This window comes from Danio aesculapii, chromosome 19 (genome assembly GCF_903798145.1).
Source record: "Danio aesculapii chromosome 19, fDanAes4.1, whole genome shotgun sequence".
NCBI classification, from domain to species: Eukaryota; Metazoa; Chordata; class Actinopteri; order Cypriniformes; family Danionidae; genus Danio; species Danio aesculapii.
In genome coordinates this window covers 45,241,350-45,263,476 of record NC_079453.1, presented here as the reverse complement: position 1 = coordinate 45,263,476, position 22,127 = coordinate 45,241,350, and the positions used below count along the sequence as shown (strand labels likewise).

General features: G+C 37.8%; 2 protein-coding genes across 2 annotated transcripts in view; both read left to right on the top strand.

The window, feature by feature from the left end:
• The window catches only part of dclk3 (doublecortin-like kinase 3), a 14,610-nt gene extending 13,166 nt beyond the window's left edge, over positions 1-1,444 (top strand). The window contains exon 5 of the mRNA XM_056480117.1: positions 846-1,444. Coding sequence (XP_056336092.1) covers positions 846-1,306 — 461 coding nt within the window. The 3' untranslated portion in view covers positions 1,307-1,444. The remainder of the gene's footprint in view (positions 1-845) is intronic.
• Positions 1,445-7,094: 5,650 nt separating this feature from the next.
• On the top strand, positions 7,095-21,948 carry zftraf1 (zinc finger TRAF-type containing 1). Its single transcript, XM_056479620.1, has 4 exons — positions 7,095-7,903; positions 11,653-11,891; positions 15,151-15,362; positions 20,112-21,948. The coding sequence occupies exons 1-4, from the start codon at positions 7,598-7,600 to the stop codon at positions 20,501-20,503; spliced, it is 1,149 nt and encodes a 382-aa protein (XP_056335595.1). The 5' UTR covers positions 7,095-7,597; the 3' UTR covers positions 20,504-21,948.
• Positions 21,949-22,127: the final 179 nt, after the last annotated feature.

The window sequence follows — 22,127 nt, the reverse complement described above, 5'->3', positions numbered from 1 at the left end:
AACCTAAACATACAAAACTCTCTTTAAAAATAAATAAATAATCAAACAAACAAATAAATAAATAAATAAATAATCTCTTCAAGTGTCCAGGCGTGAAACCATATGATACTAAAAACCTGTGACCAAAAGTAAGGAGCCGAAACTGAGTGTGGGGGATAAGCAGTGTCACTTTTGTCAAAACTTGTGATTCTCTTTAGCTGCCTGGTGTACACAGCCTTCAGATTGGCTAGTGACATCTCAGTCAGCTTACTGGACAACTTAACTATCTGATTAAGAGTGTTTTTATTCTTAACAGAAAAAAATCTAGATTGTCATTTAAAAGCTGCAAATAAAGATGAAAAACATATTTTTCAAGTCAAAATTATTTGCCCTCCTGTTAATTTTTTTCTTTTTCAAATACCACAAATTACAGAGCAAGGAATTTTTCACAGTATTGCCAATAATATTTTTGCTTCTGGAGAAAGTCTTATTTGTTTTATTTTGGCTAGAATAAAAGCAGTTTTTAATTAAAAAAAAACATTTTAAGGTCAAAATTATTAGCCCCTTAAGCTATATTTTGATTTTCTCCATCATTATGCAATGTCTTGCCTAATTAACCTAGTTAAGCCTTTAAATGTCACTTTAAGCTGAATACTAGTATCTTGAAAAATATCTAGTCTAATATTATGTACTGTCATCATGGTAAAGATAAAATAAATCAGCTATTAGAGATGAGTTATTAAAATGTTTAGAAATGTGTTGAAAAATATCTTTCCGTTAAACAGAAATTGGGGAACAAAATATACAGGAGGGCTAATAATTCAGGAAGGCTAATAATTCTTTAACTGCATGTTGGTGTTTTCTAGGTGCTAAAGCTCTAGTCAAGTCTCTGTTGGAGGTGAACCCGAAAAAACGACTGACCGCAAGTCAAACTCTGCAGGACGATTGGATTCAACATGCGACAACACAAAAAGACCATAAGGGGGCGATAAAGGCCACTAACTCCACAGCTGAGCGATGCAACCAGCATAAACTAAGCAGGCAGGTGGAAAATGCTGAAAGCAAGAAACACTCTCCAGAGACATTTCACACAGCACAAATTCACGAAAACATGCGACACAGTAAACGTGTCCCAGATATAAACACGACTGACAGAAACCAGCAGATTCAGGAGACTCATAACATACAGAGCAAGCAACAAAGTTCATACCATGAAGAAGACGACGACACCAGCACTGACCAGAAATATAACACAGATCAACACAAACCTGAGAAACCTGAACAGCAAGAAGACACCGACTCAAAACAAGAGGGACTTGCTGAGTAATGGGTTACTTGAAGGACATTCAAGACCGAACAAAACAGATTAAGTCTCATGTATTTACATTTCAAGCATTTCCCATTCGTTTTCCTTCAACTGGAATGACAAAATTGAGCCCATTATTAATGTAAAGCTAAGGTGTTTGATAGGGAACATTTGATTGTTACTAATTTTATTTGTTGTTACTTTTAACAAAGTTGACGATAACAGAGTTGACACTGGACAATGTCCACCATTTTGTGTTTAGCTCAAGATGCTAACCTCAAACCCTCATTTTTTAAATTAATGAGATATATAATCACGTCCACCATTTTGTGTTTTAGCTCAAGATGCCACAATACATATCACAGTAATAGAGTTGACATAATTAATCTACTATTGGCGTATCCTAAACATTTTCAACAAATGAATGAGAAATGAATAATTCCATGCGATAATGGCGTCCAGTTTCCCGCCACAAGAGGTGACATCATTTGAAGCAAGTCACATGCTTTTTTTGATCAGTGCTTTACAGATTGTTCTCCCTTTTAATTACTGAAGTAACAGGGTTGACCAGAATGCAGAGACAGACAAAAAAATACCTCTTTTTATATCTGAAATTACAAATAATTCTGAAAATAGATGCAACTTAGAGTAAACGGACAACAAATTTAACAATTGAAGCTGAATGTAAATTCACGAGGGTGACAAAACAAGTATGGCAGTCTTCACGTTAATCTTTTCAAGACAAAATGTCCTTAAATACACATACAAACATTAATATTAGCAATTCTAGAATCATCCATAAACAAGAGACTAGGAGAAAATAGTGATACATAGGACAAAACATAAAATATAGCATAACATAAAACAATATACAATGTATTATAGAACATTTAGCATCTTCTCTCTCTATCAGACCTACATAAAGCACATTTCTGACTGATGAGATCTACACTGATTCACATTTCTGGATTTGCTTTGAGGAACAAATATCTGCATAATGATGTTTATAATAGCATTATAACAAGGTTGTGCATATAATATGCTATAACACAGGTAAAATCACTCTTAACTGAACACTTCTTGGCTAATAAGCCAGGACGTCTGAGTAACTATCTCGAAGACTTGTGGCAGATTGTCAGTTTATGTTGTTTTTGTATTTGCACAGCTCTGATTATTCTCTTCCTTGTGTCTTTTCGAAAAGAAATGCTGCAAGAAAAGAGAAACATTTCACTATGGGTTGACTTTAAGAAGTATTAAAAATGTATTAGTCAAACTGGGCCAATGTGTGTGGCAATGTTAGTTAGCTAATAAGCTGAAAGCGTTTAGTATTATTTCTCTCTTTTCAGGTATTTATATTGCACGTCTTTTAAGTTGCTGCATTATTTTTCCACATGTTTTTGTTAAAGTTGTATTGCAAATCTGAGGCCACTTTGTAACACTGTCAATAATGTGTAAGGTTAACACAATTAAACGTAATTAGCTGAATGACTAATGTTTTTATGGTTTGATCGGTAAAATGACTCACTTTATTGAGTTATTTAATATTAATGTAAATATTATTTAATAGTAATAGTAAATAAAACGTTTTTTTAATGCAACACAGATGCATATTTTATACAAATGGATATTTTTATTTAAAGATGTAATTGTAGAATCAAAGTCTGTACACTGAATGAGTTTCGCAGTTTAGATCTTTATTCCAACTGTAGTTGCAACATAGGCTCATTCTGAAAATGTAGCTCTATATACATTTCTGGAGATCACGAATTATGTAGCCAGAAGTACGTATGGCTGCATTTCGTCTTTAAAAGGAACGCTATGGTGTGAACGTAGCCCTATATACATTTCTGGAGATCACGAATTATGTAGCCAGAAGTACGTATGGCTGCATTTAGTCTTTAAAAGAAACGCTATGGTGTGGTATGACGCTGTTCCTTTTCGTACTTACCAGCTGACCGCTTACCTCCGCTGTTGCCAGTTTGTCTAGTGGCTCCCTGGGTATGTGGGTGGACTTGAGACGAGGAGCGGAGTTGACCGTGATAACGGGGTTTGAGTCCAGGGAAGAGCAGTTCCAAAAAACAGTTAAGACAAAAATAAAACAAACAAGTAAATAACAGGGTGAGAATGTGGTAAAATCTGGAAATGTGGTAAAAACCAGACGGCTGCGAGGGCTTTTCTTTGTCTGTATTGCTTTTGAAAACACTGTCGCTTGGGTTTATGGAGGCAGTGGGCACTGGTCAATCAGTTGATGGGTTAGTCAGTCATTCAGTCAGTCGACAGCAGCCTCTGGTGGATTTACGAGAGAAGAGCAGGCGTGAATGGCCCTCGCGAGAATTGGATTTGCAAAAACAAAAACTGCAAAAAAAAGAAATAAAATTTACCTCCTGGGACGTATTGGCGCTCTCCAGAAATGTATATAGGGGTACGTAATCAGAATGAGCCTGGGTTGATACCAACATAGGCTCATTCTGAAAACATAGCCCTATATACATTTCTGGAGATCACGAATTATGTAGCCAGAGGTACGTATGGCTGCATTTCGTCTTTAAAACACGCGCTACGGGGCGATATGACACAGTTCCTTTTCGCACTTACCTGCTAACCACAGCGGCTTTTCCGCTGTTACCAGTTTGTCCAGTGGCTCGCCACGTATGTTGGCGGACTTAAGACGCAGAGAGGAATTGACCACGACGACGGGGTTCCAGTTCGGCCAAGAACGATTTCAGAAAGCAGGTATGACAAAAACAAAAGGCAAAAAATAAAACAAACAAGTAAATAACTGGGTGAGAATGTGGTAAAATCTGAAAATGTGGTAAAAATCAGGTGAGGGCTTTTCTTTTTCGGGATTGCTTTTGAAAACACTGTCGGTTGTGTTTAGGGAAGGCGGTGGTGCTGGTCAGTCAGTGCTTTTGAAAACACCATTGGTTGGCTTTAGGGAAGATGGGTGAGTCAATCGGTCAGTCAGTCAGTCGACAGCGGCTTCTTTTGGCTTTACATGAGATGAGCAGCTGCAAATGGCACTCGCAAGAGAAATCTAAGATCTCAAAAAGCATACACAACGGCCTCGGGTGGATTCGCAAAAACAAAAACTGCAAAAAAACATACCTCCTAGGACATATTTGGTGGGTACGTAATCAGAATAAGCCTGGGTTGCATATTTTGATGTTTTCATTTTCACAATGGTGATTTAGAATATTAAAGTAGATGCTTTACTTTACATTTATTGTTTTTTTTATGTAAAAACTCAGTAAATTTGAGGCAGACACCAAAATTGCATGTCTAATCAGCTATAGGAACATTCAGTAAATTCAGAATAATATTTTATGATCCTTTAATGGTTATATTATAGCTACAAAGAAAAAAAAACAACTTTACTAAATGTTATAAATAATGGTAACTTTATTTTTATTTTACAATATGATTTACACTGTGAGAATGCAGGATTCCACAATATTCATTAATGTTGTCTCAACACAAATCGATTAAGTTAACAAATTTACGTGATTTAAACATAAAACAATTAAGTTGTCCAAAAAAAGCAGCTCATTTTAAATAGTTTGAACAAGCTGCAACATATTTTTTGAGCGTATGAATGGTTTGCATCAGGTCATTTAGACAAGTTAAAAAAAAGATAAGAAATATAAAATAATATTAATATTTTTGTTGCTTTTAATACTTTTATTATTACTATTATATTATTGATTAATAACCGATTAACTGCTTTTCTTGCTAAACCATATATGATGATACATTTTTAACATTTCCCAGATCGTTGAGATTATGGTAAGCTCAAAAACATAAAAGATCATGTGGTTAAAAGGTAATTATTAATGAAGAAAGCCCTTGTCCTTGTCAGGTGACTTCAGTCCTTGAACCTTCATGGTGACATGTCTTAAAACAAGCTAAAGGGGAGCTAAAATATGGGATTTTACAGGGCTCATTCCACTAAATTGAACATTTGCACCCTCATGCTATCCACAATGGTCCCTTTTTTAACTTTCGTAGATTATTAAAGATTTTCAGCTTCAATCATGGTCATTGGTGATTCATAAAATGCAGGACAACAGATCTGAAATTAACAAAACAAAACAGCAAACACCTGTAATACCATTTAGTGAGAATTTAGTGGCATTTTATTTTACATAATGCGTATTTATATTGTTATTACCTAATAAAGTACTTGGTTATGTAAGGTTACAGTTAGGTTCATGGTTATAACCAAATTTATGTACTGACTTCATTAACAAACAAGACTGTAAAATAAAGTGCTACCAAAATATTCTTAAAAAAACATTTATTTTTTATTTGAATAATATTAATAAGAATAGGACGACCCAGTGGCTCAGTGGTTAGCACTGTCGCCTCACAGCAAAAAGGTCGCTGGTTCGAGTTCCAGCTGGGTCAGTTGGCATTTCCGTGTGGAGTTTGCATGTTCTCCTTGTGTTGGTGTTGGTTTCCTCCGGGTGTTCTGGTTTCCCCTACAGTCCAAACGCATGTGTTATGGGTGAATTGAATAAATTAAATTGGCCGTAGTGCTCGAGTGTGAATGAATGAGTGTGTATGGCTGTTTCCCAGTAGTGGGTTGCAGCTGGAAGGGCATCCACTGTGTTTAACATATGCTGGATAAGTTGGCGGTTCATTCTGCTGTGGTGACCCCTGATGAATAATAGGGACTTAGCCGAAGGAAAATTAATGAATAATAATAATAATAACAACAATCTTTAAGGAACATTAAATCTTAAATGTAGTGGAAAGCTTTTATAGTAAAGTGTCTTTTGGAGAATGAAAAGATTCTTCTTGGAACCATCAATATAAATAGAAAACTTTATTTTTGAGTGTGTACGAAACACACTTATATATAGCTCCTCCTGAAGTTACATTGAGGTCTACATTACTATTACTACCGCATGTATTGCATTGCTACAGTATATGCATATTATTATAGACTACTTATTTTATTATTCAGCCCATTAATAAGGAAAACGAATACAAACACACCCCTGTCCCCCATGTAAAACACACACACACACACACACACACACGCACACGCACACTTATTCAGGCTGGGCAAGACTGACAGCTGTCTTGCCCAAACTAGTACATCACAGACTACAGCATCTGATTGGCTGAGGGCATTTCCCCTCCCTCCGAGGGTCACTCAGGTTTCGGATCAAACAAACAAACAAAAAAATAATAATAATGAAAGAATAATAAAATAAAATAAGCTTTAAAATATTAATAATTTTCATATTTAAAGTTGCATTGTATTGTTTAAAGATTATCATTTATGCAATCTCAATTAACTGTTCTATCAAGCACAACAGTCTGATTTAAATAAATGACGTCCCACGATGATGATGCCATTTTGTCGCATTTGAAGGGATTTTGACTAGGGTATGAAAAGGTTTCTGCTTTATTTTTTAAACGCTAAAACAACTATGCCAATAATACAGTTAAATCACATAACATGTTACCAAACAACAAACATTAGGGTAACCAAATCTCAAAAGTTTTTTTTATTTTATTTTTTAAATATCACCCTACTTATAAAATAGCTTCAGCCATGACCCGCAGGAAGCCAGTGCGCATGCACAGCGCATAGCTCTTTAAATACCCCCAGTCATCTGATGAAGCACAACATTTGTCGCAGCCAATCAGGGCGCGCCAGAGGGAAGGGCAGAGCGGCCATCGTTGAAAACGGCAGCGGCTTCACTGACAGCTCAATAACAGACAACAGCATTCGTCAATTCTTCAGCCTGCAACGAGTAAACAGACACTGGATAGGCGGAATCACAAACGGACAACCGGACAGAGAGAAGAGGAGGAGACAGGCAAGAAAAAAACAAAGATGGCAGTGTAGATTAAGGGAAGGACTATCGAAGAGACCCTGCACCAAATTGATAACTTTTCAGCTTTCGGACGAATCCGGATCGTGCTCGGTTGCGATCGGAAAGTGGACCGGGGAGGAATAGCCCGGTGGGGTCACGGAGAGTCGCCGTGCGCGTGCTGTCACGGTGGATAACGCCGTTAAACAACAGCCTGTTGTTTTGTTGAGTCCTAGCTGTTTTTCCTCTCTTCACAACCTTAATATATGCTAAAAACACATGCATTCATGCCCGCAGTGACATACAGATGAAATTAAATCCGCTGTCCCCTATCATACAGTCATATTACCCGAAATTAACCTGTTTACGCTTGATGGTTTGCGTCTGAGCGCATTGTTGGCTCTCCAAGACCCCCCATCATCCTCATCATTACAGGCCGGATTTACACTGACAATCGGCGGATCCTGAGAGCCCGAATATCCCTCGGATGTCTTCGATGGAAGAGCGGATGGAACTGGGAGTTGCGGCCGCCCCGGGCTCCTCATCCTCGGGTCTGGGTGTCGGTCCTGTGGGGGGCGCCCTGGATGCTGGTCCGGGCAGCGCTGGACTGGCAGGTATCCAGGAGGAGTCCGGGGTGCGCAGGGACGGTTCGGTTGGCGAGGCCGATCCGGACGCACCGCCCAAAAAGCGCGTCCGGCTGCAGGAGGGCGAAGCGGGGAAGCTGGAGGAGCGGCTGTACTCGGTGCTCTGCTGCACGGTGTGTCTGGACCTGCCTAAAGCCTCGGTGTATCAGGTAAACAATGCCATTATTATAGTGGAGAGAAATGTTTGATGCATATGTGTGAATGTAAACCTATTGGAATGCACGAGGTATGTTATTAACTGTTATTAAGGGATAGTTCAGCCAAATATTTGCTCACTCAAGTGGTAATAAACCTTCTGTTTTATTAAGGCTATTGAATACAATAGACGAAGAAAGCATTGGCTTCCATAGTAGAAGAAAGTACAAATACTGAGGATGTCAATGGTGTTTCTAGCTTCCTTCAAAATGTCTTCTTTTGTGTTAAACAGACTTCAGAAACTCAGAAAGACCACTCAAGACAGAATAAATAGTAAATAAATAGTGCATTTTTATTTTTGTGTGAACTATCCCTTTAAAGGTTGGTTATACGTGCTCAAGGTTTCCTCTAGTCATTGTTATTGTTTGTTTGTCTGTCATTGATTACACTGTTTGTGACTCATAACATGTGATGATGAAATCTAATAAAATGCTTGCGTTCATTCCAGGTACATGGTATTTCTTTTCAATAATAACTGATATCATGCTATTTTCAAGGGTTGTAAATGTTACACTGACCTGAGCAGCTGTTTTTTGCCTTCAAAGGCAAACATGACAATCAGGCTGGTCACATGACCTGTTTAACCCAATCACTGCCGGGCTCCACTGATCACCCCTCCCCCAAATATGCACCCCATATAATCCTCCTGAAGCCACAGGCTAAACCAGCTGTAAAAGAACTTCCTCTCATGTTTTCTCTCACTTTGTTTAGCATTGCATAACCTTATTTAGGCTCATCTATTTGCCTAATTAGATGCATGCTGTTCATAACAGAGCGGTCATTAATAAATAAATGCGTTCAAGCTTATATTGAAACAGACATGATATATTAGACACTTAACATGAGGAAAAGCTGCCATCCATTCTCCCTGACCCTGACAGTGTCATGTGATGGGAGGATGCGTCTCTCACTGCATCAGCGCTATTAAGCTCATGCCATGTAATCCGTTTATTACCGAATCAGGGTTTGAATCCTATCAAACGAGACGAACATGTGCAAAACCCTGAAGCAAAACAAACAAGTCACGAAGAACTAATGCAACCGCATGCAGAATTAATCAAACACAGACTCAACATTGGTTACAGATCAGATGGTGAATTGGTAAACTAGTGACCCATTTATTCAAATTAAACTTTGGACTAACTAAATTTAGAATAATGCATGCGTGTTTACTCCTTTTAACTAAAACCACAATACTTTACCTTGATTGGTATGATGAAATAAAGTGTTTCAGCATCCACAAAACAGAAATCTAAACTATTTGTGTCCCAATGAAAATGAAATGTTGTATAATAATATCAATTTATGTGCTTAAAGCCTTGTCAGCCATATTTAGAACATGAATAATTTAATAAAAGAATACTGAAAGTCCTACAATATTCATTAATTCATTAGGCAATATCCTTCAATACAATTTATTTTACCGGTTTATCAAGTTTTTAATCATTTAAAATATAATAAAATGTTGTATGAACAGTTATTTTTCTTTTATGTAAGTTAATAAGTACAGGTCATAATAAATGTTGTTTAATTTTAAATAAACATATTGTTTATACTAAAGGACAATGAAATTTTATTTCACCTTTATTTTGACATTTTTTGTTCACAGTTCAGACATACAATAAAAATGTCCATTTAATATGCTTTCTGTAAATATAAATTCAGTTGTGTTTTTATTTCATTTAACGGAGACAACAAAAAGCATCGTTTTGTCTTTGAACATATTATTTTTAAAATATTAAAATATAGCATTTGCAACAAACAACTAAAAGTAGCCTAGTGGTTAAGTGCGCCGACATACAGCACCATGGTGCTCATGGCGACCAGAGTTCGATTCCCGGCTCGAGGTCCTTTGCCGACCCTTCCCCTCTCTCTGCTCCCAATACTTTCCTGTCTGCAACCTCCACTGTCCTTTCCAATTAAAAGGTGAAAAACCCCTAAAAAAATTATAAGATTTTATATATATATAAATAAATAAATAAATAAATAAATAAGTACTGTGACACATGCATTTGTAATTAGTATAGCAAATAACCTTAACCCTATAATATGTAAATGTTCTTAACAAATATAATTCTGTAATTATACATTTGTAAGTACAAGTACAATGGAACAGATCATCATTTAAATAAAGTCTAACATATTTATTAGTTTAAGAGAAGTGAAATTGGTTAGATAACTGTAATATAACTGTCTTTGATGAACCCAAAAGAGCACATGTCACTCCGCTACTCACCCGTTTGCACTGGCTGCCAGTTGCTGCTCGCATCAAATTCAAAGCTCTGATGTTTGCTTACAAAGCGACCTCTGGCTTTGCTCCTTCGTATCTGCTCTCACTTCTGCAGATTTATGTGCCCTCCAGAAACTTGCGTTCTGTGAATGAACGTCGCCTCGTTGTTCCATCCCTAAGAGGGAAGAAATCACTTTCCCGAACTCTCGCATTCAATCTGCCCAGTTGGTGGAATGAACTCCCTAACTACATCAGAACAGCAGAGTCACTTGCTGTCTTCAAGAAACGACTAAAAACTCAACTATTTAGTCTCCACTTTCCTTCCTAATCTGCAACTGCCTCTCTGGCTATACCACTAACTGTACACTCTCTCTCTCTCAAAAAAATAAAATAAAATAAAATAAAATTTCTAATGCTTTGCTTCTTAGACTTTACACACCTGAAACTTGTCTATAGCACTTGTTCACTGCTGCTCTTATAGATGTGTAAATTGCTTCCTTGTCCTCATTTGTAAGTCGCTTTGGATAAAAGTGTCTGCTAAATGACTAAATGGAAATGGAAAATGGAAATATTTAAAAGGTTTTTAAACACTCCCGTCACTTTAAATGGATCAGATATGTTATTCATAATAGTTAGAATTCTTTCTGAATAACATCCACTTATTAGTGAAGTTGTTTGAGTCCTAAATGGGTGCATTTAAAGAAACTCATTTGCATGTTAAAATGAGGAAAAAAGTGCTCGGACTGAAAATTCCAGTTAAAATAAATTCCAGCTGTTCTTTGCTAACCAGGGGATCCATATGGAAGTATATGGAGAGCGGCACACATGGGGAACAGCCTGAGGTTTGACAAACATTTTTTAATTTTCTGTATTTATTTGACAGTTTATGTTTATATTTAACTTGTTACTTTATAAAATACGTTAATGTCTATCCACTTTTTGAGCAGTACTGGTTTGAGAAGGTTTTTTTTTTTTTTTAAATCTATTCATTTATCATTAAAATGTCTGGTTTAAAATGTTAATAAGGCATAAAACAATATACCAGGAGAATCACAACAACATTAAAAACATTGATGTGAAGAATTTAAAAAAACCACTGTGAACTTAATGACTTTCATGAGGGATTGAAAGAACTACAATCCCAAGAAGCATTGCAAATGACTCAAAATGAATAAACAATGGAAATATTTAAAGATTGTCCTTGCAAAATGTGCATATATACACAAATATAAGTGTAAAAATAAAGGTATTACATTGCAATGGGTGGAGCTCTCCCTGCAGCTCTCTGATTGGTGGAATTATCTGCACAGAATCATGGGTAGTGTAGTTGCTCTACACAGATTTAGCTATTAAACTACTGCATTCGGGAAAATACGTAATCTCCATCTTCTACGAGAAGTAATCTTGTACACTGGGGAATGATTTCAGTTCGCATTTGGTCGTGAACTGAAGGTATATGCTCTCGTTTCACAGTGTACGAATGGGCACCTGATGTGCGCAGGCTGCTTCATTCACCTGCTTGCGGACTCGCGTCTGAAAGAGGAGCAGGCCACGTGTCCGAACTGCCGCTGTGAGATCAGTAAGAGTCTGTGCTGCAGGAATCTGGCGGTGGAGAAGGCCGTAAGTGAACTGCCCTCTGAGTGCAGCTACTGCCTCAAACAGTTCCCTCGCTCCGGCCTCGACCGCCACCAGACAGAGGAGTGTCAGGACAGGTACGGTTTGCTGTCACTAAACACACACCTCTACAACAAGTGGGCATACTTGGGGGTGAAGTCACTAAACATTTGTGCCTATATAGGCCAGGAATGGGCAAAGTCACAATAATCAATATATAGACTTAATCGCACAACACATGGATATGACCTCAATCATTTTTGGTGATGCAATATATATCGCCCAAACATAACTAATTCTAGCAACATTTTAGCTGATTTATCAGATTATTAGATTTGTCTCTATTGGAGGTGTCAGTGTTAGTATGGTTAAAAGCACTATAGTATTTACTATACATTACTATAGTATATTTTCATGTGGGTGTCTGATGACTGATAATAGATCTGGTATCTCAGCCTCTGTTACTTTTACCCTGTACTTTTGTGTTAACATTTATTATCATTTATTTAGGATATGTGTTTTCACTTTATTAAACTGTTAAAACGACTATAATTAAATGAAATATTCTTAAGAATGTAATATAATGTGTTCGTTGTAATAGTGTACTTGTGATGATATTATATTCTCATTCTGGCATTATACGAGTGGCATAAAATGGTCTTAAAATGACGATAATATCGTTTATCGCAATATATTTTGGTGCAGTATATCGTACAATAAAAATAGATATCTTGACAGGCCTAGGCCGATGTCCTGCAGGGTTTTGCTCCAACACTAATCAAACACACCTGAACATGCCAACAGTGTGTTCAGGATCACTAGAAATCTGTAGGCAGGTGTGTTTGATTAGGGTTGGAGCTAAACTCTGCAGGACAGCGGCTCTGCAGGACTGAGTTTTGTCCATCCCTGCTATAGGCTCTAAAATTAACATTTTGCCACACAGATACACTATATCAACAGTTGAAATCAGAATTATTAGGCCCCCCTTTGAATTTTTTCCTTTTTTAAATATTTCCCAGATGATGTTTAACAGAGCAAGGAAATTTTTACAGTATTTCTGATAATATTTTTTCTTCTGGAGAAAGTCTTATTTGTTTTATTTTAGCTAGAATAAAAGCAGTTTTTAGTTTTTAAAAAAACATTTTAAGGTCAATATTAATAGCCCCTTTAAGTCTACAGAACAAACCATCATTATACAATAACTTGCCTAATTAGCCTAACCTGCCTAGTTAACCTAGTTTAGCCTTTAAATGACACTTTAAGCTGTATAGAAGTGTCTTGAAAAATATCTAGTCAAATATTATTTACTGTCATCACAGCAAAGATAAAATAAATCAGTTATTAGAGATGAGTTATTAAAACTATTATGTTTGCAAATGTGTTGAAAAAAACTTTAAGTTAAATAATAAAAAAAAATGGGTAAAAAACATGGGGCTAGTAATTCAGGGGGTTTAATAAATCTGACTTTAACTGTACACTGTAAAAAAATTATGTTAGTTAACGGCTTCCACATTTATTTTTTGCTTATTTATAGTTGTGAATTGCATCATGGGAGCTTGATCTCTGCTCTGTCGACTTTCGATGTGGAAAATTCAACTTTACAGTTTGACTTTTATTGACATTTTAGTAGCTTGAAATAATATAATGAATAAGAAATAATATGTAGAGAAATAAGTTTGTGTAAAATAACAGAGAATGTAGAGCTCCATGTGCTAAATGTTGTTGGAAGAAAGCTTAGGTTCAAAAGCATAAATAATAATAACAAAACAACAAATAAAATATGAATCTCAAAATAAGGAAAACTGATAGTTTACAGATATTTTTACAGTGTCCTGTATATAGTGGCTAATATCTTATATAATATTGGCTAATATTTGGGAAGCACGTGTAATTGCAAATATTATATTCATTTTATTATTAAATTTAATCAAGCTATAAACATTAAACATAGCACTACAATTATTTTTAACAATTTAATAATAATTTTATTATTATTATTATTATTATTATTTACAACAACAAAATTATTATGATTCAATTATAAAAATTAAAAACTTCTAAAAATCTCTAAAATATTCAACAATAATAGATTTATAAAGTAATATTTATTATTAATTAATCAGATGTTTAAAATTATGCTATTTCATAATAATCATTTTAATTTACTTAATCGTTTTTAATTATTATTGAAACTTTGTGAGGTGCACTGTGGGGTAGGGCTGTGCGATTTAATCTCAATCGAATCGCAATTTGAAACATTGCGATTAGCTAACCGCAAGAGGCTGCGATTATGGAATATTTATAGATTATATCATTTCCCCCACCTAGAGCAAATGTGTGACTGCCGTCTGTGTGTGACAGTCTTACTAGCCAATTGAGCGAGCACACTTTCGTTCTGCCGAATCAGAATTGCGCAAACCAAGCTATGCAGAAAGCCCACAGTAGAACGAACAAACAGGAAAGCGCGGACGAGTGGGATAATGGCATCTGCTGCTTTAGAAGCAATCATAGACTAAGTCATATCAGAGAAAAACAGCATGTCAGTAATATTGGAATACCTTGGTTTCAAAGTCATCCACTGAACAAAAACAGGTCATTTGTAAGAGCTGTCGCAGAATTGTTGGCACAGCACGAGGAAATACAACAACCAGCACCTAAAAAAGCACCATAGGCTGATGATGAGGAGCGTCTTGCTAAAAAGTCAACTAAAAGTATTGCCAGTGACACTCAATCTAGTAGTGAGCAACAGCAAACTACAATTTGAGAGTTGTTTGCAGCGGTTACACCAGGAGATACTCACTACTGTTTGCTCTAGAGAAAAAAATAGTGTTTAATTTCTGAATAATTACATAAAGAATTGAATAAAAGTTGAAGTTAATATCTTTTCAGTTCCTTTTTAACCAACACTCGCTGCATTTTAGCAGTAAGAAGCTACAATACAGATTATTGAGCTGAAGCTTGCCTACAAAATTTAATTGCAAATCAAATCTAAATCGCAATATGTCAAAAATTAAATAAATAAAATCGCAATTAGATATTTTTTTGCCATTTGGATACTATAGAACTTAACATAATACTACTATTTTTATACTATTTTGCATTATTTATTTAGTGTATATTTGTATAATACTTCTATTACCATTCTTAGAATAAAAACATCAGTAATCAGCCTGCTGTTGAGTAACTCTTTCATATACTCGCCAAACACAAATTTCCACTAGTATTTAGCTGGTGTTCATTTAGTAAGTCCAATACGCTTCTAATAACAACCGTTTTTACAGATGAGGAACAGACAGCACATTTCCTTCTATACAGATGTTGGTTTATCATGTCTTACGTTATCTCTTCTGGACACAGAGTGACGCAGTGTAAGTACAAGCGGATTGGCTGTCCGTGGCAGGGCCCGTTTCATGAGCTCAGCGCCCATGAGGCCGAGTGCTGCCACCCGTCTAAAACTGGCATGGAGCTGATGGGCATCCTGGACGAGATGGACCAGAGCCATCGCAGAGAACTTCAGCTCTACAACAGCATCTTCAGCCTACTGTGCTTTGAGAAGATCGGCTTTACAGGTGGGTGATGTAAACCGCAAATTTCATTTCCATACGGATTTAGTTACTGCGACAATTTAAGTAAAGATCAGCTGATTTTGGTTCTTTAACAAGGATTTTAAGAGTTGAATACTCTCTATTTGTAGCTACACGATAAACATTGTGTTAATTAGTTAGCATTAATCTGTTAACCATTTCTGGTTCCAGACTACACGATGTTAGCCAGATTTTGGGATGATCTGTTTTGGGGATTTAGGAAATAATAATGGGTGTCATTTTATCTCATGTGACCCGGAAGAACAAGTCCCCGATCACACCAAACACGTTTGTTTTTTCATTGAGAAGTGCCTTTTTTTAATGGCTGCGAGTGTTTTTTGCTGCCTGCTGTACCTCTTGTCTTTCTCATTGCATTCTGTGTATAAAAAAAGCCAACTTTGTCATGCGCTCCAGCACCAAGATATTTGATGCAGTGGTTGCCTAGTGAGATGTAAAAAGTGCAGCACATTGCTCTTTTATATAGTCAGCTAAGGGCATACTCTCACTATGTACAGTTGCCTTGAACAGGGCCAAAGCACGCTTGTCCCCCCTCCCGTCTCCCACGACGGCCCGCACTTGCATTTTACCGAACAGATCAGCCACTTTTGACGCTCATAAACAATCATAAAGTCCTCGTGCTGCAGGTATTAGGAGGTTGCTGAAGGTGCGAGCTTTCGTGCAATGAGGGGTTTGCGTCTTCAATAAACTATGACAGTTTGCGTTCATTGAACAGTAAGAATGATTAATAAACACATATGAAACAGTCCCTTAAAAGTCACGTCTCGCTTTTAGTTTCGGGCTTTGGCGTGTTTTGCACTCACACACAAGCATACCGCGCCAAAGCCCAAGTGAACCGGGCTCTGGCACACCTCTTCCAACCGGGCCAGGGCCGGCCAAGTGAACCGTGCCTGAGCTCGATTCAGTGCACTCACACTTCATGAGTGCATGAATGAACAAATGAATGAACAAAATCATTTGTGTCTTTGTACAGTTTTACAGCCAACCGTGTGCTAGTTTCAAGTGCCGAGCTTGTACACCGAGACTAATAACCACGCACACTGAATTAACTTTGACCGAGGCACCGGATGCACCGCTCGAAGCCGCGACACGGCACACCAGACACTCTCTGTAGCGCAGCAGAAACATGAAGTGTTCCGAATCGTCGCACCGTTGTGTGTACCCTGATAGAAACCTTTGTGTAGAATTCTAAAATGCATGGCACAGCGTCAGGTACAGCAGCACCTAGTTAAGATCACAGGGAGCTTCTGTGATCGCGAGAAATGCAAACGGCTGAAGTATAAGGTAGACTCAATGAGAAGTACACATGTTTGCAAACCTACCTAAAGATACAACCAATAATTCCGATTAGAGCGATAATGTGGAGAATATTGCTCTTGTGTTGAGCCCAATGAGCCTTGCATCTAAAAATAGAGCTAGGGTGTTCCTTTAGTGATATCGCTTCGACTCACGCTGAAAATGGCGGACGTAAATCAACAAACTGAGGATATGATGACGCGCCTGTCAATCAATATTGGTGGGTGGGGGGACCGCTCTCCTACGTAAAGTTGAAAACCACTCCAATTGGTCCACCGTTTTTATGTTGTTAAATTGGAAAAAAAAGCACAGGGTGTCACCAATATGACAGTTCTCAAACGATCCGGGAAACGGGGCTTGGCACGGTTCGGATAGCATAGTGTGAGTAGGCCGTAAAAGGCAGTCAGGTGTGCCTTGCGTTTTCAGAACTGAAAAGCTTGTTCGGTGTGATCTCATTCCTGAGCACACAAACACAGGCTTTTTCAAAACTGCAGTTTTTGACACGGTTTGCCACACAAAAACACAGTTCAGAAACTTCCAAAACTAACTAAAAACTCTGGCCAGGGAGAACATTTTCCAAAACACCTGGTACAGGTTGGTCATGTGGCCACTAAAACTGGTGTTTTTGCCTCATGATATCATTGTGTGGGCGGTTTTCTCCTTTGTTATTGATGTGGCTGGGTTCACATCAAATGCAGAAGATGCAATTAAGCTGAATTCTGCACATTTACAGCAAACCTATGTATTCTGCAATATGGAACGGTAATCTGCCTCTGTTCTCATGTTTGCATTGACCTGTATGCAATATATATTGCATATATATATATATGCAAGTACTTAATTTTATGTTTGGTGTGAACCCAGCTTTAATCGCTGCCTGTTGGTTCATCATGTCCTTAACATGCATTACAGTGTGTTTTGGTGTTTTCATCTGGACTGATTTGATGTTTTTAATGAAGGTAGGGAAAACTCTTTAGAAAAAAATCCATGTATGTGTGGACATGTGCTCAAGTTGCACAAGTTTAGTCAAAATTATAGATTTTTCTTTTATGCCAAGAATCATTAAAATCATTGGATCATTTCCTACTTTAATATATCAAACTTAATTTTTGATTTGTATGTATATTGATTAGTAATATGCATTGCTACAAACATAATTAGATTTTCTCTGTGTTTGTGTATATGTATGCATACATACATACACGTGTATGTGTGTATTAGTTTATATGTATATACATTTTTATGTATAAATATTTGATTCTTAATTTAAAATGGAAAAAAAACTAGCAACAATCAAGAATACTTTATTATATGATGTCATCATGGCTTTGAAATAAAAAAAGTAATTATAATGGAAGTCAATGGGGCAAAAACAGCCACCAACATAACGAAAGGGTAGTAAATTTGCCCAGAGTGAATAATTGAATTTTATATTTTCCCAAAATGTGTCAAAATAGGATTTGTCACCAAAAATCATTTCATTTGCTGAAACAAAGAAAGTTGTGGCCAAATTAAACCTCAACATCAGCCCAGAGTGGATGAAAACATCCCCAACAGCACACAAGGGTTCCCAACAGGGGGGTTCTGGCCCACAAGGTGGCCTCAGCGAGCTGGAGGTAGGGGGTCACGTCATATTTTTACAATATTTTAGCAGTGGACAATTAGGAGAATGATCATGTTGCCTTAGTTCATTTTATCTCCTAGAAAAAATGTACAAATTGGTTATTCGTTCTCCACGAAAAAGACTTTAGCAGCTAATAGTAATGACCCAAGCATACTGAAGCCTGGTGAGGAAGCTCCAAACATTTTGGGTTGAGCGTTAGCAATACTGGAATCACAGAATGCAGAAAGTACCAAGATAGTTACCTAAATTATGGTTTTATTCTATTTTCTCGAAGCAAAGAGTCCCTGACCCAGTCACAGTGCATTATCTACGCATTAAAGGCCAAAGGCTTACATTTTTCAGTTACAAATGCCCTACTGATGTTTTGCTTTTATATTTTACATTAGGCTATTATTTATGCATAAACGTATCTAGATATAGTAATAAGCATACCGTTTGTTGGAAAACAACATTTTTTGTCATCTTTACTGCAAACAATGTGGAGGGGGGCCTTACAATATTTTCCAGGGGAAAAAGGGGGTCTCAGGCAAAAAAAAAGGTTGGAACCACTGATATACACAATACGGAAAAATCCATTCTATGCCAATGGCTTGTTGTAAATGGTTACTATTAAAAACGCTTGATTTAAAGGGCCCATAGTTTACCTCTTTTTTTATGATTTAATATTAATATTATGGTTGTTCTGAGTGTGCCAGTTTAGGTTCAGTTTAAAACACAATTCAGATTTTTTTATTATAATGTGTTAAAAAGTGTCATGTTGGGGGCGTGTCCACAGTTCGCTGATTTAGGGGTGTGTTGCTTCACATGTAAATTAGTTTCGGCTTCCCGCCCAACGTAACAAGGGGGCGGAGCCATGAGCTCACCCGCTCTGTGTTTGGGAAGACTGAGAGGAGCAGGAGTGAGAGGATCAGCAATCAGTTGTACATATTCGACTCGGACACAGACCAAGCAGAGAGTACAAAATCATATGTGTCTTTGTACAGTTTTACAGCCAACTGTGTGCTAGTTTCAAGTGCCGTGCTTGTACACAGAAACTAATAACCACGCACACTGAATTAACTTTGACTGAGGCACCGGATGCGCCGCTCGAAGCCGCGACACGGCACACCAGACACTCTCTGTAGCGCGGCAGAAACATGAAGTGTTCCGAATCGTCGCGCCGTTGTGTGTACCCTGATAGAAACCTTTGTGTAGAATTCTAAAACGCATGGCACAGCGTCAGGTACAGCAGCACCTAGTTAAGATCACAGGGAGCTTCTGTGATCACGAGAAATGCAAACGGCTGAAGTATAAGGTAGACTCAATGAGAAGTACACATGTTTGCAAACCTACCTAAAGATACAACCAATAATTCAGATTAGAGCGATAATGTGGACAATATTGCTCTTGTGTTGAGCTCAATGAGCCTTGCATCTAAAGAGCAAGGGTGTTCCTTTAGTGATATCGCTTCGACTCATGCTGAAAATGGCGGACGTGAATCAACAAACTGAGGATATGATGACGCGCCTGTCAATCAATATTGGTGGGCGGGGGGACCGCTCTCCTACGTAAAGTTGCGGTCGGTCTGAAAACCGCTCCAATTGGTCCACCGTTTTTTATGTTGTTAAATTGAAAAAAAAGCACTGGGTGTGTTTATATCACCCCAATATGACAGTCTATACACCATACATGCACATATGGCTGTCCAAACAGCTTAAAAAGTAGATTTATTACCATAGGTGCCCTTTAAATCATTAAAAAAAACGTTCTTAAATTTTGTTCTCCACTAACTTGTCGGTAACTTGTGTTTGCTCCAGAGGTGCAGTTCCGGCCGTACCGCACTGACGACTTCATCACGCGACTCTACTACGAGACGCCGCGCTTCACCGTGCTCAACCAGACTTGGGTGCTGAAGGCGCGGGTCAACGACTCAGAGCGCAACCCCAACCTGTCCTGCAAACGCACGCTCGCCTTCCAGCTCATCCTGAAGAGCAAAGTGAACTCTGCGCTGGAGTGCTCCTTCCTGCTTCTGAAGGGCCCATACGAGGACGTCAAAATCAAGCCCGTCATCCAGCACCATGTCTTCTCCAACGACGCCAATGAAACCGAGTACGCCCCGCTGCCCATCTGCGACAGCGTGGAGTGCAACAAGCTGCTGGCTGCCAAAAACATCAACCTCCGCCTCTTCATCTTTCAGATCCAGAAATAGAGGGGACGCAAGACACGGATCGGCGTGAACAAAAGAGGAGCGAAGAGGGGAAAGGAGCACCACTGAACCACAGATACCTCGACTGAAGCAAAACAAGGAGGAACACGGCCCATCAGTACTGCAGTAGATCGTTTGTTTGTGTGTGAGTGTGTGTTGTTGCCGCCGGTAAGCTTTCAGACCCTCTAAGGCCAAAAAAAGAAGACGACAAAAAAAATAAAAAAAAGTCAACAGTGTCACCCAACACCCTGCTGATCTCTCGCTGGCAGAGCAGGACGGGCCTGAATGAACACCATCAGTGGATATCAGTCAGACCAATGCTGAGGAACGAGACTGAAGGAGCGCTAGAGGTCTAGATCATTCAACTCTGTGTTTCCATGCAGTTTTCAGAGCTTCTTCTCGAGGCCGTGACTGCTTTAAGTGTATTTTCGTATGTGAAGGTGGCCATTTTCATTGCAGTCTCGCTAAACAAAATGGCCACCGATCCTAAACCTGAAAGATGCGATTTGCATGTTTTTAGTTTCTCCTCTTGTGCCCTCTGGAAAAGCACACTTTTTAGTTGCGTAGCATAATAATCTTGACCCTATCAACGCATTTATTTAAAAACCTGTGAATCTTGCCTTTTTCCCCTCCCTCCCTCACATGATCTTGTCTTTTTTGATCCCTGCTGGTTTGTGAACGACACAGGTAGATTTCACACCTCATGATGTCATGGATATTTATATTTATTGCTTTTATTTAACCTGCATTAATTAAAACAGACTTTTACCAAATCACTCATCCACTTAACACTGAGAGACTGGAAAGATCTGATAGCGAGCCATTGTTACAAACCCCTTCCCTTCTTCAACCCTCATCCATCTACACGCACAAACACACACACAGATTTGGTGGTTTATGAGGACTCTCCATAGGCGTAATGTATTTTATACTGTGAAAAACGCTTATAATATTGCCTTACTGGTGTCTCCTTGCAATCATAAACCCAAACCTCACAAGAAACCTCTGGCAAATTTTCAATGTGAAAAGCCCTGTTAAGTATGATTTTCATCAGTTTTAAACAGCAAGGCATGTGCTCATAAACCACTTCAACATTGTAATACCTAGGTCATACTCATGTCATTATACTAATGTCCTCATAAGCCACCAAAACCAGTACACACACGACTTTCCTTCATTAAATATACACAAACACACGCACACAAAGCTGGGGGTACAAAAGAGCCAATGGGGTAATCGGATCTCGGTTCAGATGAACACGGCTGTGACTTAGTTTTGACATACTTGAATTCATGAACGACAGAACAACAAACAGTTGAGCTGATCCGGCAGAGACGGTCACTTCTGATTAGAGGAGATTAGTTGAAAACTATTTCTGCATCTAAAAGCTTTTATTTCTCACACTCTGGCTGTATATGTGCCTTTCTATTAAAGCTCATTTAAACTTGCCTCTGAATTCTTTCTTGGCTTATTTGAGTTTATGAACTAACATTATACACCAAGGTATTAACTAATATATATATATATATATATATATATATATATATATATATATATATATATATATATATTTATTTTATTTATTTATTTATTTATTTTTTCTTTTTAAGAAGAAATTTTTATAGTA

Bases quoted from the DNA above. Each gene is read 5' to 3' on its own strand.
- zftraf1 (XM_056479620.1), top strand. From the start codon at position 7,598: ATGTCTTCGATGGAAGAGCGGATGGAACTGGGAGTTGCGGCCGCCCCG. The intron at 7,904-11,652 runs GTAAACAATGCC...CTCGTTTCACAG, and splicing joins CTAAAGCCTCGGTGTATCAG to TGTACGAATGGGCACCTGAT. The intron at 11,892-15,150 runs GTACGGTTTGCT...TTCTGGACACAG, and splicing joins ACAGAGGAGTGTCAGGACAG to AGTGACGCAGTGTAAGTACA.